Genomic DNA, 18,935 nt, shown 5'->3' on the forward strand with positions numbered 1-18,935 from the left:
GGAAACAGGAGGACGTGCTCTGCAGGTCAGGAAATGCATGTCCTCTCGCATGTCCTCTCAAAGGGGAAAAACCAGCATTGAGCTGATATCTCAGTCAGATGAACACAGGTCAATAAGCAAGGTTCAGCCTATTAAACTAGATGCAAATTCAAGTCCTCTCGTGGAGATAGGGGAATTAAATGTAATTACACAAAAAGATGTCAATAACAACCACTATAAACTACCCGATTGTTGTAAACAAAAAGAAATCCATTTTGTTCCTGCATAAACACAATTCCACTTCCCATTCTGACATACCTGCCTAAAGCAGATGTTCCCAACCTGGGGTCCACAGATCCCCTCCTCAGTTAATGGCTGGGGTCCATGGCATTAAAAAAAGGGGCAAGGAACCCATGGTCCAAGGTCTCCTCGACGGCAGGATGAAGCCAAACTCAGGCTAGAGAAGCAACACTTCATTCCATTTGGATAGCCTCCAACCTGATGGCAAGAAACTCCGATTTCCTCAACTCCTGGTGATCTCTCCACCGCCTTCCTCCTCCTCCATTTCCCTTGCTGGTTAACCCTTCTCCTCCTCTCCTCACTTGCCGATCACCCCCTCCCCCAGCTCCCTCCTCCTCTTTCTTCAATGGTCCACTCTCCTCCCTGATCAGATTCTTTCTTTTTCAGCCTTTTATCTCTTCCAGCTTCTTACTTCAGGCCACCTCCTCCACTCACTCACCTTCCCCTCACTTGGCCTTATCTATCACCTGCCAGCTTGTACTCCTTCCCCTCCCCCCTTATTTTGGCTTTGGCCCCCTTCCTGATGGAGGGAATAGGCCCCCTCAGTAGAGGTGCCTGAATTGTCGAGGTCTTCCAGCACTTTTTGTGTGTTGCTCACTTTGTTCCTTACCCAGTCGAGCCTACATGTGACTCCAGACCACCATTACAGTCCATGCCAAACTAGTCGGAAACAATTAGGGAGGACACAAGACCTTTGGGATTTGGGCAGAATAACTATGTATTGAGGATGACATGGCCTTTTTCTACTTCAGGGAAAATATCTCTCTGCTTAAACATTCAATTGTTTATCAACCAGTGATCCCCAATCTGTGAGCAAACTGTTTCTCTCCTACAAGTTACCTGCCCTCCAAGAGGACCACAACCTTGTTGTGGTATGGAGGTTTGCATGCCTCAGCGACCCAGAGAGCTTTGTTGGCTGGAGTCAGGGCTTTATGCTTTGGCTTTTGGTAGGGTCACTCATGCTAAACAGGTCAAAGAATAGAGGACAGACGAAGAGTGGAACACCAGTCCTCCAAGTTCAGGGGTTCAGCTCAGGGCTAACAACCTTGACCAGTAAAACAAAACTGTCACAGAAACAGCAATGAAGAAACCTTCTACATCTGAATGCAATGGTACTCTTGAGTCTTCACTAGGGAGTTGCAGGACTGACTGTAGTGAAAACCGAGAGGAAGCTACTCCTGAAGTTGAAGAGATAAAAGGCTGAAAAAGAAAGAATCTGATCGGGGAGGAGAGTGGACCATTGAAGAAAGAGGAGGAGGGAGCTGGGGGAGGGGTGATCAGCAGGTGAAGAGGAGAAGGGTTAACCAGCAAGGAAAATGGAGGAGGAGGAAGGTGGTGGAGAGATCATCAGGAGTTGAGGAAATTGGTGTTTCTTGCCATCAGGTTGGAGGCTATCCAAACGGAATGAAGCGTTGCTTCTCTAGCCCGAGTTTGGCCTCATCCTGCCGTCGAGGAGGCCTTAGACCAGGGGTTCCCTGCCTTTGTTTTTTAAATGCCATGGACCCCTAATGATGAAGGAAGTCCTGAACACCGCCAGAGATGGAGGACCTCCACTGCTGCCATAAATGCCAGTGGCGTAACAGGCAGGGTGCTGTGCTATAGCAGACCCAACTCAGTGGTCTCGGCCTGGTTGAGGACTGCAGTGAAACAAGGCCTGACAGAGTAAATCCTAGGGCAATACTTCCCGGTATGCACGAGTATAGAACCAGAGGCCATGGTTTCATAAGGGGAGCATCACCATTAACAGTGAGAATTCCTTCTCACAGATGCTCTTTGGAACTCCTTGCTTCAGAACACTGTGGAGGCCAAATCCTTGAAGGTACACTCTGTGACCACTTTATTAGATATACCCATACATCTGCTTGTTAATGCAACCACCTAATCAGCCAGTCATGGAGCAGCAACTCAATGCATAAAAAGCATGCAGACAGGCACAAGAGGTTCAGCTGTTGCTGAAACCAAATGCCAGAATGGAGAAGAAATGTGATCTAAGTGACTTATGAGCATGGAATGATTGTTGGTGCCAGATGGGGTGGTTTGAGTATCTCAGGACCTGCTGATCTCCTGGGATTTTCACGCCAGTGGCAGTTCTGTGGGTGAAAATCCCTTGTAAATGAGAGAGGTCAGACCAGAATAGCCAGACTGGCTCAAGCTGACAGGAAGGGGACAGTAACTCAAATAACCATGCATTACAACACTGATGTGCAGACGAGCACTGATGAATACACAACATGTCGATGGGCTACATCGGAAGACCACACCAGATTCCACCCCTGTACCTAATAAAGTGGCCACTGAGTGTATGCTTAAAGCAGAGGTAGGTTTATTTCTTAGTAGCAGAAATTAATGTGAGCATTGAACAGAAAAGGAGATGTCTTGAAGTTTTGAAGATATACGAGTCCAATCTTGTTGAATGCAGAAAATATTCCCAAGACTGAAGGAGGCCACTCTAGTTCCCATTTATTTTGAATTAATTTTTAGAATCCTATACCAAGTGCAGCAATCAATCTTTTATGCCCACATTAATTTAATCAGTTCAGATAGAGGACACTTTCATACTCAGGATGATTAAATGACCGCAAAGTATTCATAATTTCATAGGTGTTTCAAAAAAAAAGATTAGCTTTATTTGTCACACATACTTTGAAACATACAGCACAATGTGCTGTGTCCACGACCAACCCAACAGTGGACTCTGCTGGTCACTATGCTTCCAACACCAACACAGCATGCCCACAAAGCCAAAGCACTCGGAGGGAACTCACACTGTCACGGGGAGAACGTATAAACTCCTCATAGACAGCAGCGGGGAATGAACCCCGATTGCTGGTGCTGTGAAGTGTTAAAGTAAGCGCTATGACTCTGTGCCGCCCCAACCAGGTTCCAAGTACATCCTCCCATTGCTGTAAGCGAGGGAAACCATTAATGTGCGATGTGCCTGATGCTTCCGTTGTACAATCACTCCTTCAACAATTTCCAGATCTGCATTCCCCACAAACTAACTCTCGGTCGAAAATATTGTGAAATAAAAGACGGAGTAGCTGACACTTGGGGTTGCAAGAAAGGGTCTACAAACCAACAACAGACGAATACGCAGCACACATGTGGTGCAGAAAAGGCTGGACAGAGCGCAAAGTACAAATGGCACGGTAGCACAGGAGTTAGTTTTAACGCTTTACTGCGCTAGCGATCAGGGATCAATTCCCAGTACTGTCTGTAAGGAGTTTGTATGTTCTCCCCACAATCATGTGGGCCTCCTCTGTTTGCTCCTTTCCCGCTGCTGCCTTCAGATAGAACATACAAGAGCCTCAGGACTCGCACCACCAGGTTCAAGAACAGTTACTACCCCTCAACAATCAGGCTCTTGAACAAAAGGGGGTAACTACACTCATTCTGTTTCTGGTGTTCACACAACCACCGATGGACTCACTATAAGGACTCTTTATCTTGTTATTTCATAGACATTACTCTTTGCTATTTATTTATATTTGCATTTGCAGTTTGCCGCTCACTGATCATGTTTACAGTTACTGCTCTATAGATTTGCTAATTATGCCCAAAAGAAAAAGAATCTCAGGGTTGTATGTGGAGACATGTATGCACTCTGATCATATATTTTACTTTGACTTTCCTCCCACATTCTTAGAAAAATGTAAGTCGACATTTGCAGGTTGGTCCAGCGCATGCTCACACTATTGGCTGTTGATGCATTCAACCCATCTCACTGTGTTTCAAAGTTCATATGGCAAATACAGCTAACCTTCTTATGTCCCTTTTAAGTCAAACTACATTGAAAGTATTTTTCCGCCAAGTCCCAAACAGAGGAGTAAAGTGAAGGCTCTTCCTGCGACTTCTTCCAGCGTTTGTCTGGGACGGAGCTCACACCCAGCAGGAAATGGATCATCAAACGTTTCACAAGGAACACTTGCCACCAGCTAAAAGTCTGATTTGTATCAAACCCAAATCCAGCTGTACAAAAACACCACCTGCTCCAACAAATCCCCAAGGTCACAGGGGGCTTCTCAGGAAATTGCCCTTTGCTGAGATAGTGCAAGTCCAGGGAAACTAATGTTCTGGCAGGTTAGGTCACAAAGGCTAAAGATAAACCATTTATCTTGCTGATAAACCATTGCCTGTTTCACCAGTGTGATATTTCCTCTGAAGCAGTAAAAGCACTTTCACCCTTGATAGGTGGTCTTTCTATTTTGTTACAATTGTAACTCAGTGTTGTCACCATTTAGTGACACACAAGCTTCAGTCTGACAACAGCATCAGTTCCATATCTGACTTCTTCACCCAACTCTAAACTGTTCCAACATTACAGCCTTCCCATAGTCTACACTCTCTCATTTTGGGCTGCTTGAAGAATATCTAACACCAGTATGTTTTCCCAAATTCCTTCCTGACTCAAAAGTTGCCCCTCTCCTTCAAGTCATTGCTTAGTAATCCAAATTTATTAGTCGGATGCTTTGAGATATCCATCTTATATCTATGTCACTCAACATTAAACCTTTATTGGAATAAACACATAAGTCATGTACTTTGTGATTTTCTAAAAAATATACAAGTTGCAATTCATGCAAGTGAAATAAACAATTTAAATTATTTTCTTTAAACTGCATATAGTATTAACTGTCTCTGGGTTTCCTCCACCCCCACTCACTTTCAATACTCTCAATAGACCATTCCCTCCACTTTGCTCTTTTATCATCACTAACACACACCCAGTGGCCACTATCTTAGGTACACAGATCATTGATGCAAATATCTAATCAGCTAATTAAGTGGCAGCAACTCGATGCATAAACACATGCAGACACGGACAAGAGGCTCGGTTGTTGTTCAGACCAAACGTCAGTATGGGGGAAGAAATGTGATCTAAGCGACTTTGGCCATAGAATGATTGTTGATGCTAGATGGGGTGGTTTGAGTATCTCAGAAACTGCTGATTTCCAGGGATTTTCATGCACGACAGTCTCCATGGAGTTTCCATAAAATGGCACGAAATACAAAACAAAAACATCCAGTGAGATGCAGTTCTGTGGGCAAAAATGCCTTGGCAATTGCAAAAGGGTAGAAGAGTATGGCAGGACTGGATCAAGCTGATTGGAAGGCAACAGCAAAATGTCTTCACATGCAGAAAAGCTTCTCTGAATAATCATCAAACTGTAAGCAGATGGGCTACAGCTGCAGAAGACCACAAACGTACATAGTGTCCACTTTATTAAGCGCAGGGAATGTGTGGGTAATGTCCCCTTACCTACAGCACCCTCCTGTACAATTGCAAGACTTTAACACCTTTTTCATCCCCTTCCAGCAGCCCAAGTGAAGCAACACAAGGTGAATTCAGAGTAGTGCATTTGCCACTCCGCTACAATGAAGAAAATGGGCAGCACTGCACAACATTTCTGCTTAATCCACAGAAGGTGACAAAGATTCCAGAGGCTCATTTTGTTAATTTGCCATCCTTCAGCAAGTTACATCTTCAGCCAGATGGAAGCTCAAGAAATTCCAACACATCTTCTCACCAGCAACATTACAGCCCTCAGGAATTCACACTTAAATTGATGATTTTGGATTATCGGTCTTAGTGATGTCAAATCAAGTGAAAGAACCTTTGTTCGCCTCTTCCTCCACTGATACTGTCCAATCTGTTTTTTTTTAAAGATATTTCAGATTCCAGCATCCTCATTCAGTAAAACCCCTTTTATTGAAAGGGCTACATGGAGTGGATATGGAGAGGATGTTTCCAGTAGTAGGAGAATTTAGGATCAGAGAACACAGCCTCGCTAGAATAACATCCTTTTTCTTTTCCCAAAGAATTCATTGCCACAGGTGGCTGTGGAGGCCAAGTCATTGGGTAAATTTAAAGCAGAGGTTGATATGCTCTTCATTAATAAGGGTGTCAAAGGTTACATGGAGAAATCAGGAAAATGGAGTTGAGAGGTATAATAAATCAGTCACGATTGAATGGCAGAGCAGATTCGAATTTCACGACATATGCTGGCGATATTAAATCTGATTCTGATTCGATAGGCCACGTGGCCCAATTCTGCTCCTATGTCTTATGATCTTTATGCTCACCATCTCTCCCCACTGCTACCGAAAATATCTTTGCTTTCTCATGGGCAGAACTTTCTATGACTTAAATGTTTCGTTTGGTTCCAGACAAAAATGTTGAGTGCCCTATACTCGGTCCAGTTTGGGATCTTTGGTGGTTTAAGTTTTGAGTCTTCTGACTGGTTTTCAGAAGAATGAATCGAAGATGCTGGAAGTTCTCAGCAAGTCAGCTAGCATCTCACCCTACACATCCTAACGACTGTTTTCAAAACTGGGCAGTGAAACATCAGGTATGTCCAGTGGCCGTAGGAGAAATAATGAGAATCAAAGGGGTGTCTGTGAATAGGGCTGAGATTGAAAGACTTAACTTCACAAGCAATGGTGTCTGCTGAGAGGATGGTGAAGTCTCATTAACCACAGGGAGATGTGAATTCAACGCAAATTAAAACAGAAGAAAAAAGTGCTAGAACTGAGAAACACAAATTGCAGATGCCGGAAGGTTGAAGAAAAGGGTGCCCAACTCACTTTGCACAGGTTACATTCTATGTGGATTCTGGTCCACAAGGTAAAGAGCTCCACAATTTCTTCCAAAGCAAAACAATAATGAGGTAGAAGTGCAGCACGATCATTCCTTTCATGGTAACATTTCTACAATCATTACTTGGCCAAATTCCAAAAACATTACCTAGATCAAAATTCCATCACATCTAGCACTGAGTGGCATTGTACTTCTTGCACAAGATACAACATGTCCCACAGTTTTGCCACATCTCAAGTTAAAATTTCCTGCAGCAATAAAATACTTAGAATGAAATTTATTTAGTTCATTCTATGAGGTGATTTAACCACTGCATATGAGAATACAGCCAGTTTCTAACAAAGCAGTGACAACTTTAAAGAACACGCGAGTTATAATTTGCTTATCTCAGTCTATGAAGTACCTTCCATGGAGACAGTTTAAGTCTGCCACTCATTCCCTGCTCTCTTACTCACAGACAGATAGGATGGCATCAGGAGGTTCCACCATCCCTCCCAGGAGACAAAATAATTCCGAATGAACATCCAAATTGAAGTAGAAATGAAATATTGTCCCAGTTCACCAGGAACCCTCCCAAATGAGCCCATGGTGTTTCATATATTTCAGACCCCCCTCCATCTGAAATCTTGTTCCACACATTGAGTGGAACAGGGGTTCTCAACCTTTTTAGTGCCATGGACCCCTACCATTAACCAAGGGGTCCATGGACTCCAGGCTGGGAACCCCCTAGACAAAATGGTGTCCTCACTCCCTCCCCCCCAAACACCTTTGTTTCCAGTACTCTCAGGATAATGCTAAAACATATCATTTCCTTTTATCAAAACACACTTAACTATAATACAAGACAGACTATAGGAGCAGAATTCGGCCATTCAATCCATTAAACTTGCTCTTTCATTCCATCATGGAAAATTTATTATCCTCAACCCCATTCTTCTGCCTTCTCCCTGTAATCTTTGAAGCCCTGACTAACCAAAAACATATCAACCTCCACTTTAAATACACCCAATGACTTGGCCTGTCTGTGTCAATGAATTCCACAGATTCATCACGCTCTGGCTAAAGAAATTCCTCATCTCTGTTCTAATGCGACGTCCTTGCATTCTGAGGTCTATTCACTTGTTATTTAGACCCTAGAGACTGAACAAGTCTTTCCATGGAAAATTTACGAGTTACTTCAATTGATGAAGCACATGCATATTTCTGTCCTCTTCACCAGGGAAACCAGACACAGACTGGTAACCACTTCAAGAACACCCCCATTCAGGGCAGTCGGCCGAGATCGCTATCACCCGCAAAAACAGAAGGAAAGGATGCTGGTGGAATGGAGGGCGACAAAACTGCAGATGCTAGAAGTCCGAAATAAAAAGGAACAGATCAGGCAGCATCAATAGAGAAAGCCATTTAGGGCTTAACCATTTACAGGTGATTGATATTTATCCAAATGGGCCAGTTTTACAATGCATGGTGTTGTAGCAAGGTTTAATCGAATCGGATGGTAGATTTGAACTCTCATGTTTATGATGTGCTCTAGTTCTGGTTGCTCTTTTTGGTTACTACTTTTGGGCAATACTTGAATCGGGACAGCCTGTAGATAATGAACACTGAGCTGAACTGTACCGAAACCTGCCTTTTGTGTTTTTATAGTCTATGTTTTCACTATTTTTTGTTGCCATTTGCATGGGGGGGGGGGAGGGGTTTTGCTGTTTTCCTTTGGGCAGATTAGTGCCATAGTTCTTGTTTTGTGACAGTCTGTGTGGAAGATGAATTTCAGGTGTACTTTGAACTTTAGTTAGCTGAAATTCAATGTCAAGTCCTGAGGGATGTATTATTCCTGATCAGACAAGATGATGCTCCTTGAGCTTCTTGTCTTCAAATCGGGAAACTCTTCACCCCTGGCTCACTGCTCTCACCTTCTTTACTAATGGGGGTCAACTCAAACTTGAACCTCATTACCTGGCCTTCCATCAGCTTTATTGGTTTTAATAATTTCACGTTTCTGCCCAATTCACCTCTTTCACGTCCCGTACCCCCTCCCTTACACTGCCCCCCACACTGCATCTCCCTAGCCATTCACTGAACATGAATCTTCCTTTTATTCCGCCTTCCCATTACTAAGTTTTCTTTGAAGGTCTGTTGATCCCAAGTACTTATTTAACCCCCCACATCTAATCATACCATGGCAAAATAAGAATTTGAACTTTAATTTAACCTGTTTCTCTTCTTAAGCCTTGAACCTTGCGTTAAGTACACAAGCATAGCAATTAAGAGTAACACCATCCCAGCACCAGCAACCTGGGTTCAACTATACCACTGCTTGTAAGAAATTTGCTTATCTCCGTGTGACTGTAGGTTTCTCCAATTTCCTCCCACATTCCAAAGACCTACAAGTTAGTAGGTTAATTGGTCACATGGATATAATCGGGCAGCGCAGACTCGTTAGGCCAGAAGGGCCAGTTGCCGTACTGTAGCTCCAAATAATTTAAAAAAATCTAATTGATGCCCACGGAGGATTATAGTACATCAATTAATGCGACTCCAATAAGGATGCTGGTTATTTCCTTGTGGATCACAAATCTAGAAAATGCTTCACAAAAATCCTCAAAAGATTTGACAATCTGTGGTGGGTTTGTATTAGAATTTTCAGTTTTTTAAAAAAACTACAGTGGAATTTGCCAAGCAATAAAACAGCCTTTTATTCACAATCCCCCAACCCCACACAACTTAATCAAGACTATGCAAATTCAGAACTGACACTATGAAGTTCATCACCACTAACAACAGATTCAATTGAAGGCTTGTAATTCGCAATTACTCCTGGGGGAAATTAAAGAAAAACCACTTTGGTTAGTCACTGTAACAATCTCATAGGAAGAGACTTCAAAAAATCCAGTCAGAGGCGAATCTTTTGCTAAGGGCGGGCAGAGTAGGGGGGTGGGTTAAGACAAAGAATTTGTTATTTACCACCTCCAAACTGTGTTTGAAATTCAGATGAATAGAAGTTATAGCAATCCAGCTGAACTACTAGAGAAGAAGTCAACAAAGGCAGCTGGGAGGATATTGGTTGTTTTGAAGTGGGGGCTGCAGCACAAACCCAAAGCATTAACTGTTTCTCTATCCAAGTCATCTGCTGGTCTACCGCAGGATTTTGATTTCACACTTCAGCGACACTCTTTTTGACTGCACTTTTTTCGCCACACTTTTTTTTAAAAATTGTTTCATAAAGGATTTATCACTTTCTCAAAGCTCGGGGTCAAGCTGACTCTTGATTTCAACGGATGAAATCAAAGCATCTGCTTGTGATCAGAGCACAACCACCTGGCTGGGATGGGGACTAGTTTCTTGGCAACTGGCAGGTGGCAGAGATGTTGGGCTACCTACCACGTGAAACCATTCACTTAGTTCGCAGAGTTAATCAACACAGAAAAAACCCACGGACCAGCAAGCACCTGTTTTCTTTCTGTTACATTGCTGGTGTTTAGGGCAGCCATGAAAATTCTCCATAGGATTATTCATTGCTGTTTCTGTAACAGTTGTTTTTTGACCAGTCAGGGCTGTTGGCCCTGAGCTGAACCCCCCAACCTAGAACACTGGTGGATTCTTCTACCTCTCCGGGTCATTGAGGCCTGCAAGCCTCCAAACCCTACGACAAGGTTGTGGCCCTCTTGCAGGAATCACCTGTTTACACTGATACTTTACTCTCTCCACACCCCTGCACCTCCATTAACTGACCACCCTGAACATGTTTGTAATGGGGAGGGAACAGGCGCACCCAAAAGACACAAGGAAAGCATGCAAATTCTACACAGCACATCACATCAGGCTTACTGGAGTCTCAAGGCAGTAGCTCTATAAGCCATTCCGCTTCTTACAGGTAGAGCATCCATTCTAGTTCCCCCTCCCCCCACCCAAAACATTCCGTGTCTCTGCCTCAGTCACTGCACTGTAAACACTTCAAGCCACCTTTTGCAAGACCAAGACCCTAAGACAGAGCAGAGTTAGGCCATTCGGCCCATCAAGTCTACTCCACCATTTCATCATGGAGGATCTATTTTCTCTCTCAGCCCAAATCTCCTGCCTCCACCTTCCCCCCAGTATCCCTTCATGCCCTGAAGAATCAAGAACCTGTCAACCCCTGCCTTAAAAACACTTTAACGACTTGGTGCCACAGCTGTCTGTGGCAACAAATTCCACAGATTCACTACCCTCTGGATCAAGAAAATCCTCCACATCTCTCTTCTAAATGGAAGTTCCTCTGTTCTGAAGCTGCATCCTCTGGTCTTATAGACTCCCACACCATAGGAAACATCCTCTCCAAATCCACTCATCATAATGCTCTTTACATGGCAAACGGGAATCTTCTACTCACCCCGTAAAAACCCAGAGCTACAGAAACACAAACAGAAATTCAAAAGCCCTCCTCCCTGGAAAAGGATGGGTTCTTCACAATGGGCCACACTTGTGGATGGCCTGAAAGACTGGCCCGCGACAGAGGACCCTGGCCAGATGCTGTCGGTGACCTATACCCCAGTAGGGGTGATGGATCTTACATTGTAAATACATGAGGGCACGCATGTATTTATGCACATCTTATTCTGTATCCGTATTTCAACCTCCAACTTTATTTTTTTTATATAACTATTGAATGTTGTTTGTTGCAAGTCACACCAAAACACCACAGCAAATTCCTAATGTGTATTTGGCCAACAGAGTTGATACTTAATCTTTATCCAAGAGTTAAGGAAAGGTTGAGCACACCCAGAAAAATGGAGATTAATGAACGTTGATTAGTGGAGAGCAATGTTCCAAATTCTATGCTGATCTAAGACGAGTGAAACGGTTCTGGGCAACTCTTTCACTCCAACTGGACAGAGACCCAAATGCGAGAAAAACATAAACAGGAAAGCCACAACAATACTTCAGGCACACCAGTGGAACTGGGGCAAGGGGAGCAGGCTGTTGTTTCAAGTTTTAGCTTAACAAGTAACGTTCGTGGCACTAGATATTGCCACTAAGGCCGTGGAGAGCATTCTAACTGGCTGCATTACCGTCTGGTATGGGGGGGGTGGGGGGGGGGCTACTGCACAGGATCAAAGTAAGCTGCAGAGAGCTGTAAAATTAGCTAGCTCCATCATGGGTATCTAGCCTCCACAGTATCCAAGACATCTTCGTGGAGGGGTGACTCAAAAACACAGCGTCCATCATACAGGACCCTCACCATCCAAGACCTGCCCTCTTCTTATTGCTGTGATCAGGAAACACCAACTCACAGTTCTTCTCTATATTATCATGTACTGCTGCTGCAAAGTTAACAAACTACACAACTTATGCTGGTGATATTAAACCTGGTTCTGATTCTGAAATTGAAAGGTCTCTACTTTCAGAGGTTGCATAGACAAGGATTATTTTCTCTGGGGCATCTGAAGCTGAGGGAAAACATGATAGAAGTCTCTAAAATTACAAGAGGCATACATGCAGTAGACAGTCAGAACCTTTCTCCCTCAGGGTGGAGGCACTGAGTACTAAAGGACAAAACTTCAAACTGAAAGGTGTAAGACTTAAAAGGGGAATTGTGATGCAAGTTGTTTTTTTTTTACTTTAAGACAGAGGTAAGTATGCGCCTGGACACACTGGCAGGGTTGGCTAGTGGATGCAGATAGAATAAAAGCTTTCAAGAGGCTTTTAGTCACATGAATGTACAGAGAATGAGAGATGGATCATGCAGAGGCAGAAGGGATTAAGTTTAGTTTGGCACAAAGATTGTGGGTTGAAGGGCCTGTTCCTGAGCTGTATTGCTATATATTCCCTGCTGAAAATCCTTCAACATTCCATCCAAATATGATGACACACTTCAGACCATCTCTATTCCTCCGAATATAATGTGACTGAACCTCAAAACTACTCGAACCAAAACATCCATATAGTGCCCCGCTGAATTAGAAACTCACTTGAAGTACCCACAGTCCGCACCAGGTCACCAATCCAACCACTTAAAGACGCTAGATTTAATTATTTTGGTAGATAAGCATTTGAAGTGTGGATAGCTCACATTTATAATCTGGGTTTAGTGTGGTACAATGAGCAAAGGACTCAATTTTCCCATAAAATTTTAACAAAAGCCTTGTTAAACATCAAAACACATGACAACCACTGGATCATAGATGATGGGTTTTAGGAGGAATTCCAAAGCTTGGCAGCTGAGAGCCAACAGAGGAATGATCGAATGCTCAAGACATTCCATTTTACTAAGCCATCTCCTAGTCCTGGGCAAAATGCGGGAGGAACTCAGCAAGCCAATGGAGGGGAATAAACAGTCAGCATTTCAGGCCAAGACCCTTCATCAAGACGTATTCCTATTTCACAATAGCCTAACTTCAATCCTTCACAAATAACGGGAACGTACAACACAATAAATAATAAGCAGTCTGTGCGACAACCTACACCAATTAAATTTCACGTGGAATAGGCCCTTCCAGCACTTTGGGCCTTGCCATTTTGCCCCACCCCCAATTTAATCTGAGCCTAATCACAGATCAATTTACAATAACCAATTAACCTGCCAACCAGTACATCATCTTTGGACTGTGGGGGGGGGGGGGGGGGAACCCACCCAGACACAGGGAGAACATACAAACAGACAGCAGTAAGAATTGTTCAAGATGCAATGAGCCACAATGTTCAAGTGTCATCTTCAAACCTATTCTTTGAAGTTCAAAGGTTCGTGTACTGTCAAAGTATGCATGTACAACCAAACTCTGATATTTGTTATTTAGGTTTCTTAGAGAAAAAAACAACAGTTCTGAATTTCAACACTCACAACACGCTGGAGGAACTCAGCAGGTCAGTTCTGAATATCAAAGTACAAACTTTTTCATTAATAAGTCATACACCACAAAAGTAGAAGAAATCCAATCAGAACAATCCAAACTTTGAAAGGGGTCAGAGACATTGCAACCAGTAACCATGAGACATCATTAGCCACCATTTACACCAACACAATTTCAGAGTGACCCGTGGGCTTTGACTTGCTACCGGTGGGCAACGGGAAAGAAATGGGTTGCAGGAAATTGAATGGTGAATGGGATGCCCGAGACACGGTGAGAGATTCAATGGGCTGAATGGTCTCCTTGACATTTTTGTAAGCAGCAGAGAGACGGGGAACGCTCCATGAGCATGAGCTACAGATCACTGAAGGAAGATGGCGGTGCATGACGGGAAACTGACTGCAGCCAATGCACATTGCTGCGACAGGGTTAGGGCTGGGAAGTTATGGGCGTTATGTTGGCACCCAAAGCGTGACAACAACCGTGGGCTGTTCCTAGCACGAGTTCCTGCGGTAACATTTAGCGATTACAGGATTTTGACGAGTGACCTGTGACCCATCCAGACTTCTGTTACAGCATGGTAGAATGGTGCAGCACGGGAACAGACCGTCTGGCCCACAAGTCTGTGCCGACCACCACCCGCACTTACAACTTCTACTGCCCAGATGCCAACGAACAGGTGCATGGCACCACCACCACATCCGCAACTGTACGGGGCATCGATGAGGCCTGGAGCACTGCGGGCAGTTCTGGTCTCTTTACTTGAGGAAGGACACACTGGCTTTGGAGGTGGTGCAGAGGAGCTCCACCAGATTGATTGTGGAGAGGTTGATTTTGGCAGAATGATAGAATTACAGAGGGCTGTGTGGGAGGGAACTGACCAGATGGCCTATTGCTTTACATCCTTACACTGTCTCACACCAGAGGTCAGGAACTATACAGGCACTACTTTGCCACTCAAAATCCTGTAATCAGAACATTACAGCAGCAATACCTGTACTCCTGAAATCTTGATCTCAATTTCATCTCCCACGCCAATGAAATGTCTAAATCTAAAAGAATGTGGGATAACAAGAAGTCTTGATGGGACAGTTAATACAATAACCTTCCACTCTCAGAACCCAGTCTAAGCACAGCACAGAACAAAGCAGATGTCTCCTCTTCCCTCCAGGGAATGGGCTCACAGAAAGTCACTGCCCACCCTAGCGATTTCCCTCACTTTCTAATACTAACTACGATGGAGAACTGTGCTGGTTATAAAAATGGACCTTCAGTAATCAGTGTGAACGCTGTGCATCTGTAGTAAACCGTCAGGGCCACGCTCTCTTCCCACTACTTCCATCAGGCAGAAGGTAGTACAGATTCCTCGAGTCCCACACCAGGTTCACAGTTGCTACTCTTCAACCACCAGGCTTGGTTAACTTCACTCACCTCAACTCTGAACTGATTGAAGTCACTTCCAACTCATGTTCTCAGTATTTTTTTTTATTTACACATTGTTCCTTCTGCACCAGTCTTTATGTATAGTTTTTCATAAATTCTGTTGTATTTTATTTTCCTGTAAATGTCTGGAAGAAAATGAATCTCTGGTATATGGCAACATCTACATACTTAGATAATGAATTTTATTTTGTCCTCTTAAGCACCTCTTTCCACAATCATGTTAGAATCAGCCGAAGTCCCAAATCAACCTAGTCACTATGTCCCACTATCATCTGCTGAGGCCTTTTGCAGTGACCTAAATTACTCCTCCTCGCAACTCAAACCCAAGATTAAGTTTTTGGGGCCAACACTTAAACTGGACTTCTCTCTCCGCCGACGTTGACTGACGTACTGAGCTACTTGCGGCATTAATTTTAAAAATCTGTATCCCAACTCCATCTTAAGCGGAATCATCGCACTACCCACATATGTCAAGGTCATGGGCACTCACACATCATGCTGTACGGAATGTCACCAATCATGACTCTTGCATACAGGCAAACCCACAAGCCATATGGACGTAAAAAGAAACACAAAAATCACTTAACCAACAGGGGTACCCAACTCAGACCAGCAACGGAAATTTTGCATAGTGCTACATTTTAACACCTAATCGCTGAAACAAACAAAAATACAGGTTTCATTGCTCAACTGGCTTCAATTGTCTTTGAACGGGCCAATGTATCAAAATACAAACTCTAAATCGTATGCATATTAAATATACAATCGCTTTGCTTTGAACACAAGTTTAAAACTTGGGAGTAGAGCTCTCGCAGAAAAAAAAGCGCACATATGGGTGAAGTTATTTTAGGGGACTATCGTGCAATTATGCCTCACGTATCTATCATACCAAGACTGTAAGTAACGCCAAGATTCACATTTCTACAAAATAAATGTTATCTCCTTCTCCTCGCCACTCAAAATAACAGCCAAAAATCTTATACCAAACAGGTCCATTAATTGGACACAAACCAGCAAATCTGCATCGCAATACCGCGGGATGATGAAAAAAATATATAAATAAAAATTCGTATAATATGCCTGAGACAGGAAAAGCACACGCCCGCAAAACTCTTGTGCCTGCTTATATAATGAGCATTTCCAAGCCTCCGGCGCCGGGAGGAGAGGGAAGGGAGGACCCCGGTGACCCCCGAGAGAACGCGAATGTTGCCACTGCGAAGTTGCAGAGTTCGATGGAATCCCCGGCGGGTTCCAAATTCCAATTTGGAACGTTCGGCACAAACAAATCGCTACATCGCCTTCCACACGGTAGGCAACACAACAAAATGGCAGCCGGGGGCTAACCTAGGGGGCAAACTTTAAACCAGGACCGATTTTTTTTTAATAATTATTTTTTCGATTTTTATTCTTCTCTCCACTCCCACCTCTCTCAGTCCCATCTCTCATTTAAACGGCTCCTAAATGTTGATTCTCTCCCCCCACCCCCCACTTCCACCTCACAGCAAAAGAGTGAACACGTTTGCTCTCCAGAAGAGTTGATTCTGAATTATCTGCCAATTGTTAAGAATCTTCGCGGTGGAAAAGAGCTGATAGGCTCCATTTCCCCAATGACGTAACCTTACTGTATTTTTGTCCTTGCAATTTCTTCCCCGTTACCTTTCCCCGGCTGCACCATCGCCCAGGCGGGAGCACGAAATTGGCATGTTTTTAAAAGTCTCCCTCTTTCACGGCTGCTTCGTAAGAAAAGAAAGACGGTCAAGGCGCGTGGTATTTATATTCTTCGCTTGTTTCCCAAGCCCTCAGTAAAATGGCGGCCGTCCTACTAATGCTGGATCAGATCCTGCCAACGCGGTACAAAGTTCCAAAGTTGGCCCCGATTTCACAGTTACCGCTCTGTCACGGACCGATGCAGACTCTCCCTCCCTCTTAAAAAAAAATCTGCACTTGCATTTATCTCCGCTTTGTCCCAGACGACAGTACTTTTAAAAACACTAAAGCCATAAACTGCAAGATCAACTAATAAAATCACCTTCCCCTTTCTCGATGACTACCAACGTTACAAACACAACAATCGAGGAAATGCAAATCTATTCTGTTTCCTCCCTCCTATTGTAAACCTCTAGATATCACCCGCAACCAGCCAAGTTAGGAATCGCCAAGTATAGAAAAATAATTCTGTTATTCCACCTCACTAGTTAAATTTCTACGTAATTATAATACTTCTAATTACACTCTTAAATTTAAATGGCATATCAGTTCCCTTTAAAAAGTGTTCAAAATCTGATCTTAAAAGTATGGGGAAAAAACAAGTTTGGTCTCAGTCGAGGTTATTCGAGTTTATAATCTACTGAAAGGGGAAACCTGCTTGCTTCAGCTTCATAAATCTATCCCCACAGCGTAATTAAAACATATTTACAGTATCAAAAACGATCCACACTCATGCGCGCGTAATGCAGATTCATGTCAAACAGCTACTATTTTTGTCCCACCACAAGGTCTTAGTTTATTCTAAAGATTTCCAAAGTTAAAAAGAACCAGAAACTACAAAAGCCTCCAAAATCCATTAAGAGATTAGCATCGACCACATCGCCCTCTCAAACCTGGACCGCTGTTCATTATATAGTATTTTATAATATAGAAAAATATGCGAGAATGGGCGCGTTCATGACTATGAATTTGCAAATATGGCTCCCCATTCTCCCTATTTGATCACCGATAGAAATTATTTACTGTATCTCAAGTTTCTTTTACACGTTGTACGAACTTCAAACCTTCCACTGTCAAAAATGGGAGAAAAGTTTGCGAAGCTTCACGAATATTAAGTAATCAGTTTCACATATACTCTTGCAAAACTCGGTGCATTTCATCCAATCCTGCCAGCCTCACTGAGATTCACAATCCCTGCTACTTCTATTTGATATTTAACAAAACATTAAGCAGATAAAACAGGCATACTTTAAAACAAAGATGAAATACTACGCATATTTGCAGCAAGATTGCTGGAAGGGTAGGTGAGGGAAATTTATAAACAGACACGACCCCCATCTCAACTATTTTTCGCTCCACAAAAAAAAAATTAAGGTATCGAGAAGTTTTCTTAAAAGAGAAGCAGTCTTACATCTGAGGGCGTTCTATTCCGTAGCTCTAAATGAATTCTTTTCTTCATATCCATCTTTGCCACCAAGGCTGATTTACAATATGAAGACAACGCTGGTGACTAAACGCTGTTCAACACAGGGAGAGATCTGCTTGCAATACAAGCTGACGCCACTACACCGTCCAGCCAACCCAACTTGATAACTACTCCAAACGGTGGGTGGGAAAACAGCTTTGATGGACCCGATAACCGGCCAATCGGATCCAATGACAGACAATCGAGCCAGGTTTAGACAAATAGCTAAAGTGGTGAAGTCGTCGCGGGCGGGATCTGAGAACTATTAAGCTGGGTTGCAGACAGGCTTTCTAGGTGCATTAAATAGCCCATTCGCAGCCGAAGAGGAGGCATGGTCACAAATGGCGTCCTTTCGAATGGCTGTAAAGAGGGACAATCCCGTCGTTTTTATTTCACAAAAGCCCGTCGTCCCCCTGACACTGGATTTTTAAACCGAAGCTCAAGCAATTATCTACCAATGCTAAACTCGAACGTGTCGACAGGTATATAAAATACAGCATTGTTGTATAAAAAGTAATGCAATCAGAAATAATTTAAGTTCATTACGGTGAAAGTTCTGAATATGGCATACCTATACCCGAGAAACATGCGAGATTGAAAACAACATTATACCGGAATA

General features: G+C 43.3%; 1 protein-coding gene across 1 annotated transcript in view; it reads right to left on the minus strand.

The window, feature by feature from the left end:
- anp32a (acidic (leucine-rich) nuclear phosphoprotein 32 family, member A) overlaps window positions 1-18,424 on the minus strand; it is a 54,306-nt gene extending 35,882 nt beyond the window's left edge. Inside the window, exon 1 of the mRNA XM_072278061.1 lies at window positions 18,263-18,424. Coding sequence (XP_072134162.1) covers window positions 18,263-18,316 — 54 coding nt within the window. The 5' untranslated portion in view covers window positions 18,317-18,424. The remainder of the gene's footprint in view (window positions 1-18,262) is intronic.
- Window positions 18,425-18,935: the final 511 nt, after the last annotated feature.

Source organism: Mobula birostris, chromosome 14 (assembly GCF_030028105.1).
Source record: "Mobula birostris isolate sMobBir1 chromosome 14, sMobBir1.hap1, whole genome shotgun sequence".
Classification (NCBI taxonomy): domain Eukaryota; kingdom Metazoa; phylum Chordata; class Chondrichthyes; order Myliobatiformes; family Myliobatidae; genus Mobula; species Mobula birostris.